General features: G+C 43.3%; 1 protein-coding gene across 10 annotated transcripts in view; it reads left to right on the top strand.

Moving 5' to 3' along the window:
• Positions 1-932: 932 nt before the first annotated feature.
• The window catches only part of NR2C1 (nuclear receptor subfamily 2 group C member 1), a 52,906-nt gene continuing 32,258 nt past the window's right edge, over positions 933-21,580 (top strand). For 3 of the 10 annotated variants that reach the window (XR_014883164.1, XM_085223304.1, XM_010709277.4), the window contains exons 1-5: positions 2,216-10,566; positions 10,732-10,840; positions 11,790-11,973; positions 13,892-13,967; positions 18,720-18,827. Coding sequence is in view for 9 of the 10 variants with exons in the window: in XM_085223304.1 (XP_085079430.1) it covers positions 13,914-13,967; positions 18,720-18,827 (162 nt within the window). In the remaining variant the exon portion in view is untranslated. Of the gene's footprint in view, positions 1,064-2,215; positions 10,567-10,731; positions 10,841-11,789; positions 11,974-13,891; positions 13,968-18,719; positions 18,828-21,580 lie in introns of those variants that run through there. The other 7 variants (XM_085223313.1, XM_085223297.1, XM_085223318.1 and 4 more) reach the window with 5 other exon arrangements.

The following is a 21,580-nucleotide window of genomic DNA, read 5'->3' as shown; positions in this document are numbered from 1 at the left end:
TCCAGAGGGGAGCCACAAAGATGCCCAGAGGGCTGGAGCACCTCTCCAGGTGAGACAGGCTGAAGGAGCTGGGCTTGTCCAGCCTGGAGATGGCTGCAGGGAGACCTCATTGCAGCCTTCCATTATTTAAAGGGTGATTATAAACATGAGGGAAATCAAATGGGTAGATCGTGATAGGACAAGGGGGAATGGTTTGAGAGGAGAAGAGATGTAGATTAGATTGGGAAAGATTTTCACAGAGAGAGTGGTGAGGTGCTGGCACAGGTTGCTCAGAGTTGTTGTCGGTTCCCCATCCCTGGGGATGTTTAAGGCCGAGTTGGGTGAGGTGCTGAGCAACCTGGTCTAGTACTTGATCTAGGGCTGACAGCCCTCCCGGCAGCAGTGGGACTGGAACTTGATGATCGGTGAGACATCTTCCAACCCAAGCCATTCTATGGTTCTGCGGCATCGGCATGAAGCTGTTCCCTCGGCACACTGGGATGCCCTGCTGTGGCATGGAGACCACTTGCGTGTTGCCAGGGGCCTGCTGCTTTCCCAAACAGCGCCGACATCGAACTGCTTTTGGCTGCAATCACTGCCTAGGGATGGCTCTTCCAAACGCTGTCGGCTGATCTCCTACACTAATTGAAACTACAGGGGGCCTTAAAGTCCCTTCCACTCCATGCTATCCCACGGCTATTCACGGTGTGGCGAAGTACTACTTCACCACGCAGACGTTTCAAACCGCATCAAGCAGAAGCGCCTCAGCGCGAGGAGTCCCCCGAGCTGCCACAACCAAAAGCGCGCGTTCTGTGCAGCTCCACCGCCTTCCTCGTTCCTGCGAAGGACGCCCGTCTTCGCGTCCCGCACGGCAGCACGGCGCCCCGCCGCCAAACAAAGGCCGCCCCTCCCCCCGGCCGCCGTTACCGGCCGCTGGGGGCCGGCCGAGCCCCCCGCCCCTCCCAGGCTCGCCGTGCGCAGGCGCAGCCGCCGCGGCGGGGCGGGGCGGGGCCACGAACTCTGACCCCCGGAGCCGAAGCCGCCGCCGACAAATAAAGCGCCGGAGCTGTCGCTGAGCCGCCAGGTGAGCCGTGTCCCGGCCGCGGCCCTGTCCGCCGTGCCGCGCTTGCGTGCGTTCGCTCCCGCCCCCCCGGCTGTCGCCCGGCCGCGCTTCCTCCTCCTCCGCGGGGCGCGGCGCGGGGTCCGGCCCGCCTCAGGCATCGCCCCGTCCCGCGGCGGCCCCGCGCCCCCCGACCTTTCACCTACAGGAACCGCTTGTGCCGCCCGCATCCGGGCCGCGCCGCCACGGCTTCCCGCTGCCTGCGGCCCCGCGCCGCGCCGAGGGAGCGGCGGAGAGGCGGCGGGCGGGCGCTACCCGCCAAGCACTCGCTATGGGCCCCTCCCGCCGCCAGCGCCGGCGGCGCGCAGCCATCTTGTGCGGGGCGAGTCCGGGCCGCGATGGGGGCGGGGAGAACCGCCGCCGGACACGGGCGGTCTGTGCGGGGTGTGAGCGTGCTGCGCTGCGCGGCTTCCCTGCGGGTGGGATCGATGCGCTCTGTTCCCCTGCGGGAGCAGGGGGGTCTTAGTGCGGCAGGATGCGGCGTGAGGGAACCCGCGGCTTTGGGGTCAGCGTGGTGCAAGAAGAGAAAAGGATCCGTTGGGAAGGAGGAGCAGGACGTTGTACTGCGTTGGGGAGGCTGCGTTCACCTGGTGGATCTTGGTTCTGGGCTTTGTGCTTTTCGATGCGTTCTTTATGTAACACGGTTTCCTGCCTAGAAGTAACTATAATGATTATTTTGCCTCTCCCTGGTGGTTGTGCCGTGAGATAACCCAGTCCGAGAGAGCACAGGGGACGCTTCCTTGAGGGCAGCTGTAAGCTCTGGGGCGTTGGACTGCTGCTGTCTGTAGCCCTTCCTCCAGAGGCACTGCAGACCTGCTCCTGGGCAGGACCAGATACTCTCGCGTGACAACGATCAGCTCTGTGCTCATGTGAGAGACGCTAGGTCACCTGATGGCCCGCAGCCCTCGGCTGCTGTGGTTCTGCACAGCACTGTGTCTGCGTGCTGCTTGCTCAGCCCGTCCCATTCTGCTGCAGCAGATGAGGAACCTTTCCACGAGAGGCCAATAGATAAATTATGGAGCTTTAACTTTTTCCCTGTATTCTTGGGGCACAGCCTGAAGGTTGTGTGTGTGTGTGTCTGTGAAGCTGGCTCTATTTTAGCAGGAAGGGGGTTTGGCTTGGTGACTTCTAGAATTAACTTTGAATGGGATTTGTTTCACAGCTGTATTTTGTATTGAAATATTGGGGATTATGGGTTGGCAGAGAGTGGGAGTGATACTGCAGCATGCTGTGGAAGGGCTCCTGTGCAAAACAAAACGTACTTAAAGCTGTCATACCAGTCAGTGCTCACTAGACTTCTTTCCCTAATGAGAAGTCTAAATATTTACACTGTTAAGATTAGTTCGCTTGTTTTCTATACTGATACTCAGTTTTCATTTGGCTTTATTGCATATTCTTTGTGTTGAACAATTAAAACTTAGGCAGCCAGGGAGGTTGCTGTAGTTCTCTTACAGCTTGTGGAGGAAAGCAGCTGCACTAAGATGCATAACCTACAACTGATGTTTGGGTGAAAATCTCTGGTGGAAGGAAACCAAAACTAAAAACCCATCCCCTTTGCTTAAAATAGGGTGCTCAGCTATGTATAAGGAGTGGAGCAATGTGAAGTTAAACTTGCATGTTTGCTCTCTGGGCAGGCGAAGTAATGGATTTCAGCTGCCTGTGCTTCAGCTGGTGGTGGATGTGTCCCTTCCCTGCTGCAGCAGCAGCTATCCTGGCTTTTGGGGTTTTTACTGTAAGGTGTGCTAACCTGTGTTATTTTGGCTGAAATGGGTCAGGGAGCTCTCATGCAAGTGCCTGCTTCCCTATGGCAGGGGGATGGGAGCATTCCCCTGCAGGGAGGTGGAGTGGCATGATATGGTTGTGGGGCAGCAGTCAGGCTGGCACAGCTGCCTGCACGTTCTCTTTTGTCACACAGCTGTGGCATGCAGCTCAGCGGGCACCATCAGGGGAAGTGAAACAGTTCCTAAGTCCAAATAAACCTTTAGATAAATGAGTAAGCTTTTTTTTCCTTCCATGCTGCTTCAAGCTGCTTTCAGCAGTTTTCACTTGTGCCTGCGTATTGTTGATGTAAGATATGATGCCACATAATAGAATTTTATCAGTTTGAAAAATGATGGGTAAAATTAGGAAGGTGCAGTTAATCAAATCCTTATCTTGTTCATAGCCTTACCCTTCAGTCATCAGCCTCTGGTTCCAGAGTGTGCATTGAGTGGTACCAACCACAGTCTCAAAGCAACAAAGGATTTCTCTTTAAAAAATTACTCTCCGCTTCCAAATCATGCAGATTGTGAGGATGGAATGAGTCCAGTGTATCTGATGAGGTGGCACTGCAGACTTTGAAAAGAAGTGTTTCTTTCTGAAAATTTTTGTCTGAGAACTGCCTTTCTGTATCAATGCAGAGTAACTTAAATTAGTTGTAATGGCTTGGTCCGGCCTTCCTTGGAAGCCTGTTAAATTTAACCTGAATAAATTTTGTTCAGCTTAATAGCAAGACAGACTGGATTAAGTCAAATATGTCACTGCCTTTGTAGGAAGCTGAACCAGTAACTTCAAGAACACAGAACACGAAAAAAAAACTAAAGCCAAATCCTCTTGTATTATCATATTAGCTTTAATTAGTGGTTATTTAGTTCTAGGCAAGGTGAGGTTGCTTGGGAGTAAATTTGTAGTGTGAAAAATCTTATTTATTGTGATAATTTGTTTGTTCCAAAATATTAGCAGGACAATGCAAGTGTCAGTGTGAGTAAAGCTTTTAGTCCTGACAACTTAATCTGAATGTCCTTTCCAGAGTGCCTCACATGCATCCTTACAGGAACCTAAAGGTCTGCTAACAGAACTAAATCCTATGATACTGCAAAGCTGATAAAGCGGAGAAAAAAAAAAACACAAAAAAAACACCAAAACTGCATGTGCACTCAAATATCCTTTGAAATAAGAGGATTGATATTATATTTATTATGCAAGCTGCTGCAACAATGTGGGCTTTTTCCAAAAGAGTTGTCTTCAGCTTTCTTTGAGTCACAGTAGCTGCTTGCTGCAGGGTGAATAAATTCAGATCAGCTTACCTCGCTGTTACACAGCTGCAAGGTTGAGTGCAGAAGGGAGAAAAGCCCCTCAGCCACAATGTGGCTGTCCCACTTGATGAGATGCAGCAGCCATGCTGTTAGCAATGGGTGTAGTGCCTGCCTGTGTTTGGAACGTAGGGTTGGTGCTTCCTAGGTAGAGGAACTGACCTGGCTGAAAGTAACCCAGAATAGAAGAAAGAAGGAGTGGAGGAGGAACCACATAGCCAGGTGAACTTCCTGATCTGGTTTGTTTAGTAGCTTCAGCTCTGATATAGGAAAACAGTGTGTTCTTGTTTTACTTCTTGTAACAGCACAGAATTCTGCCAGCTTCAAGCAGTCAAAGGCAGAAGACATGCGGGACGGCTTGGCCTGGTTAATAAGAGTCTGTCTCCTTACCTGGCTCTGGCCAGTAGTCAGTGTCTGTGTGACCTGGTTCAGTTTGCAGACAATCCCCTGTGCCTCTCCTCTTCCATACTGCTCCAAGGCCTCGTGGGGCTGCTGAGCTGAAGCAAACACACAGTAGGAGCTCCACAATAGTATAGGTGTGAGACCATCCCCTTTGGTGGCCCAAATTGTGAGAATGACTCTGCTGTCTTCTGAAAACTCACCTTTGCACGGTTGTTGCTTCACCATTCCTCCCACTGTAACACTTTGCTTCCATGAAAAATGAAACATAGCAGTTTTAAAGCTTTGAGAGCAATGATTTTAAATGAATTACACAGGCATGGCTGCCAGTGCATCTTTTACTCTCTTGCAGTGTGCCTTGTAATTATTCCTTTGTGCTTTGCGAGTGCCTCATCTTCCCTTGCCTACAGGTTTAGCTGCTCGTTTCCTGTGGTTATTGGTCTCTTACATGCGTATGCTCTAAATCTTGATGCCATGCGGATTCAATAAACGCTCTCTGACTGGGTGTCATGAGTCACATAAATATTCCTTAGCTCCGGGATAAAGAGGCTGTTACTCCTTTGAGTCTGTAACTGTTCTACCATCTTGAGTGTTATGGCTTATAGAAAGATCATCCAAGATTAGCTCATTTAGTTCCTGTGTTCATTGAGTTTTCTATGTAGGAAGCAATGAGCAGAGTAGTGTTGCACGTCTCACAGATGTGTTGGATTCCTTGGCTTAATTGATGATCTGTAAAGCATTGCAGAATGCTGTTCCAGAGTGTAAAGAAATCTGTTTAAAACAAGTAACCAAACCTCCTGACTCTTCTACAGTTAATCGTAGAGGGATTTTTGAGTGCTGGGTCTTTGTGAAACAAGTTCAGCATTGGTTACGCTAAATTCTTAACCATCATATGATGACTTTGGGAATGGAAGTGAGGATTAGTTTCCATTCTAAGGTACAGATCAACTGTAAGCCCCTGATATGATGACATGAACTAAAATAGCACATCCTTAGTTAATTTACCGAGATTTGTTGAAATCTTTTATTGCCAAAGTAATATGACTATGGAAGGAGATTAAGTCTGTTTCTTCTAAGAGGGAATTATTTTCCAGCTAGCTTTTCATTATACTAACCTCTCAAGCCTTCCTAAAATGTCACATTGCTCTTCTTCTATTTCTTCATATAAGACCAGAAAGTAAAGTTCATAATAACTACTGTGGTCACAACCAGTTAACGTGCCAGCATCTCAAAAGCAACCACAGTGTTCTTCTCTGTTAACTTTAAATGTGCATCTGATCTTCTGCAGGCACACCTTTCTCAGGTGGGTTTCATCTAGAAGAAAACTCCTGGATTACCACACATTCCATACGTGCATGGAGCCATTCCTGGAATCATGATGCCTTATATATGTAAATGTTTACATACATATTATATGCATAAATAACACATAAATATAGAATCAAACTAGACGATGCCAAGAGGATATGTTAAATTATTCAAGTTCTACAAGCGTTGTTTTTGCAGCAGTGAAACTCATTTTGGATCAAGTTTATGACTTTTTTTTTTTTTAAATAACCTAAAGATCTCCAGGGCAGAGGGACTATTCACATACTGTGTCTTCATACTGATGCAGTCTGTTTTCATTCATCTAAAGGGTGTTAAATCAGAGTTGAGATATTAAAGAATAAAACAATTATACCAGCAGTGCAATGTAATATAAAGAAACAACTGATGTTACCATTAATATCGTGGAAAGTCTAAACATCAAACATTTTCTGCAACTGCTTTTGAAGTTCTTAGTCTGCAATACACAGTATTTTGGCATAGTGTTAGTAGGAAACTTCCTACTGAGGTGATTAAGGTTGTGTAACTTCTGTCCCTGGAGAAGGGTATGAGTTACCTCTTGCTGTCTCCCTGGGTATGGCTGTACCAGCAGAGGCATTAGAGGCTGTCACATCTGCTGGCAGCTCTCAGATGAGTGGTTTTACTAACCCATTTCTGTGGAAGTAAGCCACAAGCAAACCATTGAAATTATTATTTCCTAAGTTAGTTGGAATGAAGTATTGGGAAAGCTCCGGCACACACAAGCAGAGGAAGAAGGAGAGAAGAGTGGTGGTTGAAATTTAGGCAAGCTCATGAAAATCTTCAACTGACACTGTGGAACGATTATCTGAGGTAGCAGTAGGAAGACTATGGGTTGTGATGGCAGGTTCGGTGCTGATAAGTTTGAGCTGATGCTGAACACACTGATGTATTTAAAAGTAATCTCTCTGCTTTTGCCAGCTTAGTTAGTAGGACCATAAACCAATAATATTTTTGTTTTTAGTATTTACTCACAGAAAGAGATTAAAGTTGCATTTCATTTATGAGCCTCAGAGGTCTGATGCCTGTCTGCTGTTAAAATGTCTGCTTTTAGATGATGCTTCTAATAATCGGGGCTGAGGGACTGAAGTTTTAGAAGAAAACTGATGGATACATGATTTGACCTCCCCATGGATGGTTTCTCTTTCATAGTTTTTTTTTTTTTTTGAAGTTTTCCTTTTTTTATTTAATTATATGGCAAATAGTATTGTCAAGCACTGCAGAAATAATTTAAAAAGCAAATGCAAAGGTTATACAAATATAAAGTACATCTAATCACTATAAATACAGATGCTAATAGTTGTCTATCTCTGTACCTACATTAATAGAAAAACAGCCTTTCTATGTTTGGTTATGTATGAAGGAAATGTTTTTGTTTTTTTTTTTCTGGCCTTGGAAATTGACTACTAATGACAAACTATGCAAACAGATCATCACACACTGGGAACTTTAAGATACAAAGAGAGAAAGCATCGAACGGTTGGAGTGAGGCAGTGACCTAATCATGTTGGCAGTCTAAATGTCAGTTTTCCTTAGGCAAAGTATCTCCTTTAAGAAAAACTAAAGGGATGTTTCATGGAGGTTTTACAAAGAGTGTTTCTGATTTTTAACTGTAGATCTGCAGAATGCTTTGAATGGGAACCATTTGGGAGCTTAAGCGACAGCAGTGGTGTCATTGACTAAATGGTTATGGGGCAGAGCTTTTCTTATCGCTTCTTTTAGACCTGGAGGGCTCTGAAGGGTGAGGGCAAGAATTGTAAGTCTGATGTAAAGAAGCAAGAATTGTCATAAAATCATAGTGTATCCTGAGTTGGAAGGTGCCCACAAGGATCACGAGTCCAACCCTGGCTCTACACCAGATCACCCAGAATTCAAACCCTGTGTCTGAGAGAGCTGTCCAAACTCTTGTTGAACAACAGCTTGTGGCTGTGCCCACTGCCCTGGGGAGCCTGTTCTGTGCCCTGTGGTCAAGAACCTTACCTGACCCTCCCCTGATGCAGCTCCATGCTGAGCAGGACATCCCCTGCCCTCACCCAATGTGCAGTGCTGGGCCAGGTGCCCCCAGGGTACGGTTGGGCTTTTAGCCCTGGCAGCCAAATTAGGCTGTAATTAGAAGTCACACTGATTACAAAGGAAGGATGTCTTCAAGTGCATGAGGTTATGCACTGATACGAATCTTAGCTTAACTTCTGTCACATCAGGTAAACAAGGGAAGAACCCAATTTTAATTAGCCTGTATTTTAGGATGTAGTTGAGTGTGACATTTGGAAATGTCAGAGACAACAAGTCGCACCATTTTTTCTTAAAGTCTATGGAAATTAGTTGTCCTCGGGCCAAAATTAAGATTCTGCTCTTTACTTTAAGAGCTATGCTTCCTAAGCAAGGGCATCAGCACAACTCCTGAAAAAAATCAGTGCTCCTAGCTGTCATCCCAGCTATAATACAATACAATATAATGGCCAGTGTACAGCTGAGTAGTTGTTGAGTGTTATTGGTGGTTGTGTGGTGTTTTAATACAAACAGTAAAGACAAATTTGAGAAAAATGTTACTGCTTGGTTATTGAGCAGCAAATTCAGAAGTTGCTCCTCCACGTGTGCACTTGTGAGGAGATGGAGGGTTAATTCAATGAGGCATTCCAAGCTATACTGTCTCTGCTTATGTCTACTAGAAGTTTTAGACTGGTTGCTTTCTTCTAAGTTGAATTGATGCTTTGTTGGCAACAGCTGCAGTGGGATTGAGATGGTGGTTACTGTGGAGGTTGCAGGTTGTTCTTGTGTGCCGCAGGTACTCTGCCTGCTGATGTAAAGCCAGAAAAAGGTTGTATCCTCATCATCAGCCTAACTTCATAAGTCAGGCCTGATGTACCTCAGTCTTAAGAAGTTATCATCTTTAAAAAACAAAATCTCCAGAAGGAGATATTAGCATTTATCAATTTTAAATGGCCTTGGCTTTGTTTAGGGGCTTGTCTCATCAAGAAAGTTCAAAAATAATGCAGCCATTAAAATTGGAGAAGACTTCTGAGATCACTGAGTTGCACAGTCAGCCCATCCTCACCATGTCCCTCAGTGCCACATCCACGTGTTCTTGAATACCCCCAGGGATGATGACTTAACCACCTCCCTGAGCAGCCTGTGCCAGTGCCTGGCTACTGTTGCAGAGAAGAAACTTCCTAATATCCAACCCTTATCTCCCTTGGCACAACCTGAAGCCGTTGCCTTGTGTCCCATCTCTAGTTGACTGGGAGATGAGGCTGAACTCAGTATATACAGGGAAACTGATATGAACTCCCATCACCCTTCCAAAGAGTTCTTTACAGCAAAGGCATCTTTCAAGTATACAGTTAACCACTTCAAGCTTTAAAAACAGTCTGTAATACTAATGGTAGTTTCTCTCATGAGTATATATCAACCTAAATATACATACCTCAATAATAAAACTTGTTTATTAGAGTATGTGGATGTGGTCATTTAACACCAGTAAGTAGGTAAGCACCATCATTCTACTCTCACGCTTCTCTTCCTCAGAAGGATGGGGAGAAAATGTGAAAAAATTTCATGTGTTAAGGTGAGGACAGGGACGTCAGTGACCAGTTACTGTCACCAGCAAAACAGATTAGAAAAGTGAAAACTGAAAGCCAACTGGAAACACCACCTCCCCTACCTCTTCTACTTCCCCGCCCTGTCAGTGGCATAGGGGAACTGGGAATGGGGCTGCAGTCAGTCTACAATGCTTTGTCTCTGCTGCTCCTCCACATGGGGTCCCTCCATCCTTCCCAAACTGATCCTGTGTGGCCTTCTTGCACGCTGCAGCTGTCTGAGCACTGCCCTGGCACAGCTCTGTACCACAGGGCCCACCCTTCAGGCACTGCCCCACATGGGTCACCATCAGCAGCAGCTTCCCCCAGCCCTCCTGCCCCACCGCAAGCTTCTCCCCGTGGGCTACAGCTTCATCCAGGGGCTGCTCCTGCTGGGGCTCCCCATGTGCTGTGGCTCCTCCAGGTCTCATCTGCTGCTGCACCGTGGGCTCCTCCAAGGCTGCGTGTGGAGGTCTGCTCTGTGTGGAACCTGTGGGCTGCAAGAGGATGCCCGGCTCCTCCATGGACCTCTCCTGTGCTGCAGGGAGCTTCTTCTCCACGCCTGGAGCACATCCTGTCCTCCTTCTGCACTGACCTTGATGGCTGCAGGGCTGCTTCTCTCGCATTTTCTCACTCCTGTCTCCCAGCTGCTGTGATGCAGCAGTTTTTCCCTTCCTTATATCTGCGTAGCTCTTAGCTCGTCTCTGCCATCTGTGGGACCCTTTTGGGGCATCTGGAGTTGGCTCTGATCTGACATGGAGCAGCTGCTGGGCTCTGCTTATGGAACCCATCCCCGGTACAGCAAAGAGCTTTGCTTGTAAGCTCGTGGAGCACATTAGCCATGAAAGCACAGTTTTTGCACAGTGTTACAGCTTCCCTGGACTTGCTGCTGAGCCTTGGGATCATCAGAAAACTCAGTATAAACAGAGTGATCTGACCATCCAGTTTGAGCAAACCGGCTGTGGCTTTGGAGTCTGATAAACTTTCCTGTTAACATTCAGATCCATTTCTCTCTCCAGGAGAGAATGTTTCAGAAGAGAGTCAGCTTTCCTGTATTTCTCAAGCCAGATGTTAGCAGGTGAATAGTACTTAAGCTGGGCTACAGAAGTGCATAATATACTAATGTGTACTAGGAAGAGCCTGGGGAATGTAGCAAAGACCTCAAGTTCTTTGCCAAGTGAATCATGTATATAATTTTAAATAATTTCAGCACTTTGGATTTTTTGTCCTTGTGAAATTCCAGACTCCAGTTTATGGAAGAACTCCAGTGTTTGGATTGTTTGGGAGTCTGCCCTGGAATTGCTTCAGCAAACTTTATGGAAGTAAATGAAGGAAGCAATCATTATTGAAAAGTAAGAAGTGAGGCAAAAATTGATTACATTCAGGTAGCCATGTTAAAATGGGAACACACAGTAAATGAAGAAATTACAGTAGATTCAAAAAATTGGAAAGGGAGGGATATAATGATTGTAGCTACCTGAGGTGATTTCTGTATCATATAGAGTGAAGAACAACTCTTAGAATGAATAACTGATGATCATTTGATAAAGTTACTGCTGTGTTTAATAGTTATATTCCCCTTTGAACTAAGATGAAAGGCTTTTCATACATAATTTCTCACCATTTTAAGTGTGGTAAGTTTTGTGCATGTGAAGGCAGTGAGCATGGTCAACTGAAGTTTGCAACACACTAAATGATTAAATAAGTGTTGTTTATGATTTTATCTGATAATTCTAGTCTTCATAAAATAGACTTTTATTCTGCATATGTATGCTACAGGACAGCAGCACCTTAATGCTGTAAACTGAACAGATGTTTGTGATAAGAAGTAATACTGAACCTGCAAAAATGTGGAATCAAACTTAGGTTCCAAGGAAGGACAAGACAACATTTAGTTCTGTGTTAGGACTTGAAAAGATTAAGACCTATTAACGGGAGGAATGAAATCTTGTACTAAGAGATTTTAAAAAGTCTTTGCAGAAGAGTATTTCATTGTCAAAATACTAGGTTCAGCTATAAATAAGCTGATGTGTCTGACACTTCATAATTGCATTGCTTTCCTTGCCTTGATTTTCAGAACAGCTTTAGCTATTATAGTTCTTAAAATTATAAAATTTTACTCTTCCTGGAAATAAGAAGTGGAGCAAGAAGATAGGTCCCTATCGGCCTCCTGATTGTACAGTACTTCAGCGTGTGGACCAGAAGTCTGCTAGACCACTTCGCAGTCATATATGTTACCTTTTTTGTCCTTGGGGCTGCCTGTTGCTTTTTTTCATCCTCTTTTTCTTGTTTCTTCACCAGGTTCATCCATAAGATTCCAAAATAAGTGTGTCTAAACTCCAAGGCTCACCTCACAACAGTTTATAGAACTGTGGGAATGCATGGGAGACTTCAGATGGCCTAAGTGGACGTAAATTCTGTGGCTGTGGAAAGGGGTGATCCTACAGTTCCAAGCCACCACTGGTGCAGCAGTAGCGTTTTTATGGTAATGTAATGAGTTAAGTCATTCATTGGGCTGAAAACTAACACAGACTAACATAAAATTTTGCTTCTGGCTATGAGATCACAGTTATACCACTGCTGGCACCAGGGAGTGCAGGCAGGAGAAGACCTCAGGAAATCTCTAGTCCGAATCAAAACCCGTACTCAAACCAGGGTCAGTTACAAAATCAGAATTTCTGAATTTTACTTGCTCTTTTTTTTACTTTTTTACTTCTCCGATGAAGAAAGGCTGAGGGAGCTCAGTTTGTTCAGCCTGGAGAAGGCTCTGGGAAGGTCTCACTGTGGCCTTCCAGTAAATGGGAGCTTATAAACTGGAGGAAGACCAACTTTGACATGTGATGGGAAAAGATTGGACAATTTTAAACTAGAAGAGATCTAGCTTAGATGGGGGAAATTCTTCACTCAGAGGGTGGTGAGGTATTGGAACAGGTTGCCCAGAGAATTTGTGGTTGCCCCTCCCTGGAAGTGTTCATGACCAGGCTGGATGGGGCCCTGGGCAGCCTGAGCTGGTGGGGGGCAGCCCTGCCCACAGCAGGGGAGTTGGAGCTGGATGGGCTTGAAAAGGTCCCTTCCTGCCAAGCCGTTCTATGATTCTACTTAAGAAAACATCTGTTAGAATACATTAGCAGACTTGAAAATCTTTCATAGTGGTTGTTCTGCAGTTCACTGTATGCATGAGTGGTTTAATAGAGCGCTCCTGCAAAGATACTGCTACTGATTAGATTTTCTAAGGAGAGAATGCTTTTCAACTGTGAGGTTCAGTCTTAGATGTTTTATGTGTATATCTGTCATCTTCTCACTTAATTTAATGAACAGTGCAGCATGCTAGTGGGAGATGAAGAATTGTCTATGGGTCCAAGTATTTTTGTATTCTTCCTTTCCATCAGTCAGCATTTAGTGCACAGTGCACATTCCAAAGACTGCAGTTCTTTCCTTAGTCAAAAGATATCTCAATTTTCGGTTGTAAGAACAGTATGGGCTTTGAAATGAATTATGTTTTTTATTTGCATAATTGATTGGGAAACTTTAGAGATTATTGGGATAGTAGATAGTTCTAGAAGTTCTAGCAAAGTTAAAGGGGGAAAATCAATTGTATTTGTTACGTACAGCTTTTCTACATATATAACTACTTTTGTTAACACTAACTTTGTCTGCAATGTAAAAGTTACATATTTCGAATATATTCTATATTTGAAACAAAGTATGTATCGCGTATAGACAAATCCTTTAATGTCAGAGTACTGTCTTGCCTTGTATAAGAAGTGTTCTTAAAACAACTTGTGTCAGAAAATTAAGAATAGTGTTTCATAGTTTGTGTATGTTCCTTTTACATACTGCCTAATGATTATTTACATATAGATGCCCAGACAAACAAGGCATACATCTGAATACGTAATACTACATTACAGCAGTGTTCTTCTCGTGAAGATTTGGACTTCTTACTCTGTAACTATAATACCAATTGTAAAATTGACCTTTAGGCATTCCTACTTGCACAAATGGATCAGTATGTGTTTAGAAGAGGTTATATTTTTTGCCCTTGATTTGCATCAACAAAATTGGCTTCAGTTTTAAGGTGCTGATTATGTCCCTACTGATGTCAGGGCCAATAATACACTTCTGTTCTCGGGAGTTTATTATTTTGTTGCTCTTTGTGAGAATGGTGAGGGAAAACTACAAAGACTTCATGTGAGTTGAATACAAAGATACAAAAGCTTGCAAATAGAAAATAATTATTACTTTCATAGTATAATCAAGCTTCAAATTCTGCAGGGATGTCATCTTCAGACAATTATGAATGTGATTTAACTTATATGGACTCTATTTTCCCGAAGATATTTTTTATTAGAAAGGCTATAGATGTTAAGCATCTTCTTTCCTTTTTTTTTTTTTTTTGACAGGAAATTCTGGTGATTAACAGTCATGGCAACCATAGAGGAACTGGCCCATCAAATTATTGAGCAGCAAATGGGAGAGGTACATAAATTTTTCATCATATTTAGGAGACATTGAATAATAAAATGGGCAGAGTAAGATGTAAAAACCAAAATCCCAAGAGAAAATAATTTTTAGTATACTCCAGGCTTCAGGAGACCCTAACATAGAAGATGAACTTACTGTGTCCATCTTAAAGTTGTACTGCAAAATCTGTCTTGCCAAAGTTTCCCCACAGCATTGAAGCTACAGAAGTGTTTTCAGTACGTGACAAGCTGCTCAACTGTGCCTTTTGGACATGTAGTGGTCTTCAGAGAGCTGCCTCATTGTGTAATTGCTTAGCTTACTTTCACTTAGGAACTTTACCATCAAAGTCATCATTACAGAGCTTTTACATTCCAATTTAGGAATTGCTTCATTTGTTGTCATTTTTGTTCTTAAAAGTAAAGCTTTGCTGTAGTCTTCGTTGTAAAATATTGGTTGACATTTGGTGTAAGTCAGAGGGAAGACTGAACTCTTGTTTCTGCTGACTCCTGTTTTTCATTTTTTGTAAACTATATTCAGAGTCTGTGTACTGCAGCCAAAGAACTTCCAGAGATGTATAGGCAGTTTAGAAGTGTGAATACTGGGCATACATACTTATCTAGAAAATTCCATCTTTAGCACTGCTTTAAATTAGATAGGAGCAGAAAACTTTTGCTTATTAGCTTGAAATATCCACTCTTGGTTCCCTGTCTAGTACTGTAGATAAGATGAATTTTCATATAATTTTAGTTCCTCTCAGTCTTGATTTCAAATGTAACAGTTGGAGATATGCTGGATGGTAAATCTATTTTGTATAAATTCTTATGATTTTTACTATTGTAGCATCTGAGAATTACTAAGGCAATTGTAATTTTTTTCTTCTCTCCCTTTTCCTCTTTACAGGGGGGAATGGTGTGTCTAGTGTAGCTTTGTTTTGGTTGTATAATTCCTTGGGGAAGTTTAGGTAGGGCTGTAATTCCTGTTTCTTGTGTTTTGGAAACTGGGGGTTAGTCAAAGCTAGCTGAAGCATGTGTTCTAGTTGGAGGAGAGGATGGCAGGTTTAAATGATGATGCTTAGCTTCTGTGAGAATTGTTCTCAATTTCATGACGTGGTTCCATGAGAGAGCTGATCTGGTGTCCCAGTGCCAGAAGAAGGGGAAGGTTTTTCTGTGTTCTGCACCAGCATGTGGCTGATACAAATGGAAGATTTTCTGCTGAAGTGATGAGTTGATAGGTTTGGAGAAGGATCTAATGGGTACTGGAGGCAGTTTAAAGGAGATGACTGGTAGCCATCTCTTCATACTACTCATCATCTTTTGCTGAGTTTGAGATAATTCACATTTCTACATCAGGGGCATGTTACTTGATTCTTCTAAGAAATTCATTTGATCCATGAGAGTTCAACCTTTTGGCTTGCCTCAGCTACATTTAGTGAATAGAAATAGAAATTGGGCCCGCGTATATGTAGGTCACACCAAAAGTAATGCCTCCCATTTATTTCCGTGGAAACGACTGCCCTGCCAGAAAGGGCTTTTGAGGGTAAGGTGGATGAAAGCTGGACGTGAGGCAGCAATGTGCCCTTGCAGCCCAGAAAGCCACCTGTACCCTGAGCTGCATCAAAAGAAGTGCGGCCAGCAGGGTGAGGGAGGTAATCTTGCTCCTCTGTGCTGGTGAGACCTCACTTGGAGTACTGCATCCAGATGTGGAGTCCTCAGTACAGGAGAGACGTGGACGTGTTGGAGAGAGTCCAGAAGAGGGCCATAGTAATGATCCAAGGAATGGAACACCTTCCTGTGAGGACAGGCTGAGAGAGCAGGGGCTGTTCACCCTGAAGAACAGAAGGCTCCAAGAAGACCTGAGAGCGGCCTTTCAGTACTTGAAGGGAGTCTCTAAGAAAGAAGGGGTCAGATTCTGTGGCAAGATCTGTTTGATAGGACACGAGGAAATGGTATCAAACTAAAAGAGGGGAGATGTAGGCTGGATGTAAGGGGAAAGGTTTTTACAATAAGGATGGTGAGGGACTGAAACAGATTGCCTAGAGAGGTGGTGGAAATCCCTACCTCGTTGTCCCTGGAGGCATTCCAGACCAGGCTGGACCAGGCTCTGATCACCCTGATCAGCTGTAGATGTCCCTGCTCATTGCAGGGGAGTTGAACTGGAGGGCCTTTAGGGTCCCTTCCAACTCTTAAGGATTCAATAATTCTGTGATTCTGTTTTCAAATTCCTTTATCAATATGGAAAGCACAGCTCTGTATTCTTTGCTGTGCCCTGTGTTTAGCCAACATATCTAAATGGATACAATGATTTGCCATCGCTTGAGTCAGCACTGCACAGCGCTGCCCTCCCCATGCCCCGCTTTCAGTCAACACAGCACTAATAGCACACTGACTGACTGGGCTCTGCAGGGTAGAGCCACTGCCTTTCCAGCATGGGGAGGGGGTGGGCTGCCTCGCCAGCCATGCTGAACCGCATGCAGCCTGTGTGCCATGAGTTGGACATGCCTGATGTCATCTGTGGTTTCGTATGCTAGATATATGGTACTTTGTTTCCATAAACCTTTCAGATAACAGAGGAAAGTTGCATATTTGTCTAAACAGAATCTCCCTTATACAAACAAAATATAGTCTTTAACAACTTGTGTGGTTATTCTGATCAGTATTTATGTATTTATTTACTGGACTGCAATGAAATGGTTATTCTGTATAAGCTGTCAAGCTGACGTTGTTTTTAGGGGATAATGGACTTTGCTTTTTACCACATGTAAATTGTGACACTTAAGGGAGGAAGCATAAAGCCGTTGCAGAATACGTAGCTTATTTTGTAAATAGGGACAAGTTTGCATAAAAATCTGTTTGCCTGAAAGTCAGCAGCACTTGTGCATGCAGTTGGAAAGGCTGATGTGAAATTTCTGTGTGTGCAGGTACCTCTTACAAGCTCTTAATGTTACTGTAGAGTGGACTCTTTTTTGTCCTTTACTTAAGGAAAGTGAACGAATTGGGACACTTCTGAAAGTGTTCCCTTGCATGAAAAATGTGGTATTTTTATCAGGCAGTGTTCCAAAGTGTTTTGGGTGGTAGTTTGGCAACCATTTATTTTGGTGGTGCAGGTGACTTAAGCAGCATGCCCCTCTACCCCCAGCAGATTAATCCCACTGTCTCCTTTAGCAACCTGGTCTAGAGGGAGGTGTTTCTGCCTATAGCAGAGGGTTGGAACTAGATGATCTTATAAAGGTCCCTTCCAAGCCAGACCATTCTATGATTCTATGATTCTGTGATTTGCTCTGATGTATCTGCTTCTGAGCATTGTGGAGATCTGGCCTGAAGGTTTGACCTACACTAAAAATAGCCCATGTCTCTCTTTTGCTGCACTGTTTTTTGACCTTCATCGGTGTCACAGAATCACAGAATGTCCTGTGAGTGTCCTGTTCCAGATCAGTGAATAACTAAACAACGCAACGAAGTTGAAGGGACAGGGTCAAGTACCTTATAACAGCTGAGACTGGTGCCAAAAGCAATTTCTAGGTAAAGCTAAGTTAATTGGAGTTTATATCTCTGCTGGAAGGGAAAGTTTTGCTTCCTACTTTTTCCCCTTCAGCCTCAGAAGCTCCAGTCTTCTTGCCTCCTTCCTTATGCTGACACTTCCACTCACATGGTGGTGCGGTAGCACAGTCAGGAAGCTGATTCAAGAAGAGCAAAAGTGCTCTTAACCAATCATGAAATAGTACAGCAGATGTGGATATATATTCCTTATACCACTTCTGACAGAAAAAAAAGTTGACTAGGAACTTTTTTAAGTGAATGTATTTTTAAGTGAATGAATTTTTAAGTAAATGCTAGGAATTACTATTAATAGAGGAACTGCAGGATGTGACGGAGTTTTGATCTGTATAGTCATGCTGCAAAATGCTAGGGGAGTTACTAGGGACAAATAATTAAATCCAAAGGTATCTGTAAACTCTGTCTTTTGTACTGCAAAAAAAGCCCCACATTTCTGACTAAGCCTCTGTAGATGGCAACTGTATTTATTTTTTGCAGGCAAATAATCTAGTGAATAATAGCCACATACATTTGACGATAGCATGTGAAGAATTTTTTAAAATTACTGATAATTATTAAAGCACTTCCATAAGCTGTATCTGAGAGCAGAGGCTTAAATTTGTTGTTGGATACAATGCTTGCTGAACTTGTGTTTTTAATTGATAGGTTCTTACTTTCTCCGTAGTTCCCCAGCAGAGAATTCTGTTGCTTTGGTTCTGCCCCTCTAAGGCTCTGTGGAGCAAATAGAGCCAATTGCTGTGTCTCCACTCCAGAAATTCTTCAGCTGCTTTATATAAGCCATTCAGATAAAAATATGTTAGTTTAAATGTAATGCAGCTATGATGAAAGGTACTGTGTTCAGTAAGTGTTTCATGAACACCAGCAGTAATAATTCAGAAAATACTCGGTCCAATGGACTGAAATGGATTTGTCAACAACTGTTCTGCTCAGTGTTTCTGAATGTCTAACTGAAAGTATTTTTAGAATGGCTTTAGAACGCTGCCATGAACAGAACTTCTTAACCAGCAAAATTACACTGTTGAATTAGATTGAATTAGATGCAAATGCAAGCAGTTGTGTTCCTGGCACAGTAAGTGTCACCTCTTTCCTTAGCCTTGTGCAGAGAAATCAGAAGCTGATAAAACCTTATGGTAGTACATCCATTAAGGTAATATATCTCTCCTTAAGGTATCCTACCCACTGCCAATCTGTTACATTTATTTATTCTTTCTAGATTACCCATTCCCAGGGAGCTGTTACACAAACACTAATGGATGGGGCAGCACAACGAATACAGATCGTCCCTTCAGATTCAGGCCTCTCTTTACCACAGCGTATACAGGTATGCTTCATCCAATATATTTTAAAAGCAATAATGAAGTCTTTATTTTCACCAAGTTTTGTTTATGGTCCTTCTTTATTTGCTTCATTTTATTGTCTGAAGTGCAAATATTCAGTTCTGGATAGCAGATATTATTTATTTATAAACAGGAAAAAAAAAACATTCTAATGCTTGGGTTTTGTTTTTTTTTTTCTTTTAAGATTTTTAAAAGGTACAAAAATAATAACTGCTAAATAGAAAAAAAAATGTTATTCCTAAAACTGTAATAACATGCTCTTTGAAAACTGAATACTTTTTAGATTTGGTAATTCAGCTGAGTTGTTGGAACTTTTCAATATTTTGGAGCAGAGATGGTAGGAATACTGCATCACACTGTTGATACATGTCATGGGAAATGAAAAGGCTGTCTAATCTCTGAAGTGCATTAAAGGATGCTGGCTTTTGGCCATCACAAGCAATGTTGTACATCCCAGTAAGCTAATTTATAGCCTCACCTGGTAATAATCTCCAATTCAAGTGAGGTAGGAGTTTTTTGGCAATGAATGTGAGTATTCAAACCACGATAAACACAGATGTGTATATATAGAGGTTAGCAAGATTTGGGGGACGAGATTTTATATTTCATTCCTTAAAAGTCACTGCAAGTCCTTGCAAGCTTTTTATTTTTAAATTTCCTCCTAGGGAAAAATATCAGCTGCAGAATAGATTTTAAAGATATTCCGAGATAGGTGTTGGTGCATACAAAACCACTAGTTTGTGAGCCAGCTGCTACTATGGCCTTGGCAGCCCTTAGTTTTGCTGCTTCACTCTTCAGTGTTTTTCACTGTTTTTTCCTGTTTCAGTGCATTGCATTTAAGCTTTGCCCTACCTTTCAAGATTCTTCACAGGCACCCCATACATGATCCTGTGTTTTATTTTCCTGTACTCCGGTCCTGGTACCAGTCTTACCTATCCAGTAGATCTTTTTTTCAGGTACCTCCAGTCCTTTTAAATGGTTCATGTACAGCTGTACCTTTAATTAATTTATATTAATTAAGTGCTGTCTCTTTATACTATTTCCTTTGTCACTGTATGTATGCTGTTGTTGTGCACCACACAGCTGTTCAATCGCTCTCGCAGGTGGGGTGAGGGAGAGAATTGGTAGCAAAATAGAACTGTGGGTTGAGATAAAAACTATTTACTAAGACAGAGGAGGAAAATGGTAAGAAATATGCGATGATAACAATATATATATAGCCATAATACAATTACTTACCACCCACTGACTAACATTTAGCAACACCACAACTGCTTGCCAACCCATGGCCCACCTACAACACAATGTCTCACCACTCATCGACTGATGCCCCACCAATCCCTGAGCAGTGGCTGCCCCCAGCCCTTGTAGTGCAAAGCTATTTAATGTAATTCCAGTATCAGGGCCTGAGTGCAGGGTGATGTATAAAACCTTTATTGTTGAACAGCAAGACAGTTTGTTGTTTCAAAATCAGTGTCAGTTGTCTAAACCCTTGTGTCAGCTTTTGGAGCAGGGTTAGGGTGGAAGAGAGAACTACATTTGGACAATGACTATAGCTACTGCAAATATTATGCACATAGAAGAACTATTTATAGGGACAGTTTTGTTCTGGGGATCTTTATATAGTTTTTGATCATCACAGATAGCTGCAAGATGACTTGTTTCTATTGCTTTGTCCCTTGTCTTTTTTTTACCACACTCAACAATTCTTGCTTCAAAGTGGATGGCAAGTGCTTTGGGATAATGGTTTTCTTTTGATATGTTTGGGACGGCACTCGGGAGAATGATGTCCTTCCTGTAGTAGGCATCTACAAACATGGCAGCAGTATAAATAATAACAAACTCAATAGGAGACAGAAATCAGTGACAAAAAACTCTCGACAAAGCAGAATTTATAGTGAAAAGTAAAAAAGCTTGTACAGCCAAATGCATCTCAGTGAAATGTTAGATTAGTTTTCAGCTTATAATTAATATTTTTTGCTTTATCTGGTTATTCTTAAATGCATATAAAGAAATATCCAAGATCTTGAAATTCAAAATCATGATTAAAATATACTTTAAAACATATTTCAGTAGTTACTCTTTTTAGGGCATGTTAGCACTTTGTTTCTGTGGTCGTTTCACTGCAGTAGGCAGCTCAGCACTTCTGTACCACTCTCACTGAATCCTCCACAAAAAGATGGGGAGAAAACACGATGAAAAAAAAAAGCTTGTAGGTTGAGATAAGGATGGGAAGATCACTCTCGAGATATTGTCACAGGGGAAGCAAAGAGATTAATGTAATTTATTTGCTACTGATGAAAGACCACAGCAGTGAGAACTGACAGCCAACTGAAAACACCTTCCTCCCCATACACCCTCTTCTTCCTTCTCCCTTCAAACGGGAAATGCAGATTGTGGTCCATAATGGTACGTCTGTGCCATCCTCCGTGGTCCCTCTCTCCACTGCTCCACGTGAGGTTCCTCCCACCAGATGCCATCCTTCCCAAACTGATCCCACACGTGCTTCCCACAGGCTGCAGCTCTCCAACCATTGCCCCAGTGCAGCTCCATACCATGGGGCCTGCGCTTCAGGCACTGCCCACACGGGTCCCACCATGGGCTCCTCCATGGCTGCGGGACTCTGTGTGGTACCCATGGGCTGCCAGGGGATGCCCTGCTGTTCTGTGGGCCTCTCCTGTGCTGCGGGGAGCTTCTGCTCCATGCCTGGAGCACCTCCTGCCCTCCTCCTGCACTG

Source organism: Meleagris gallopavo, chromosome 1 (genome assembly GCF_905368555.1).
Source record: "Meleagris gallopavo chromosome 1, MGAL_WU_HG_1.1, whole genome shotgun sequence".
In the NCBI taxonomy this organism is placed as follows: domain Eukaryota; kingdom Metazoa; phylum Chordata; class Aves; order Galliformes; family Phasianidae; genus Meleagris; species Meleagris gallopavo.
Note: the sequence above shows the minus strand (reverse complement) of the source record. Positions and strands in the feature narration are given on the sequence as shown.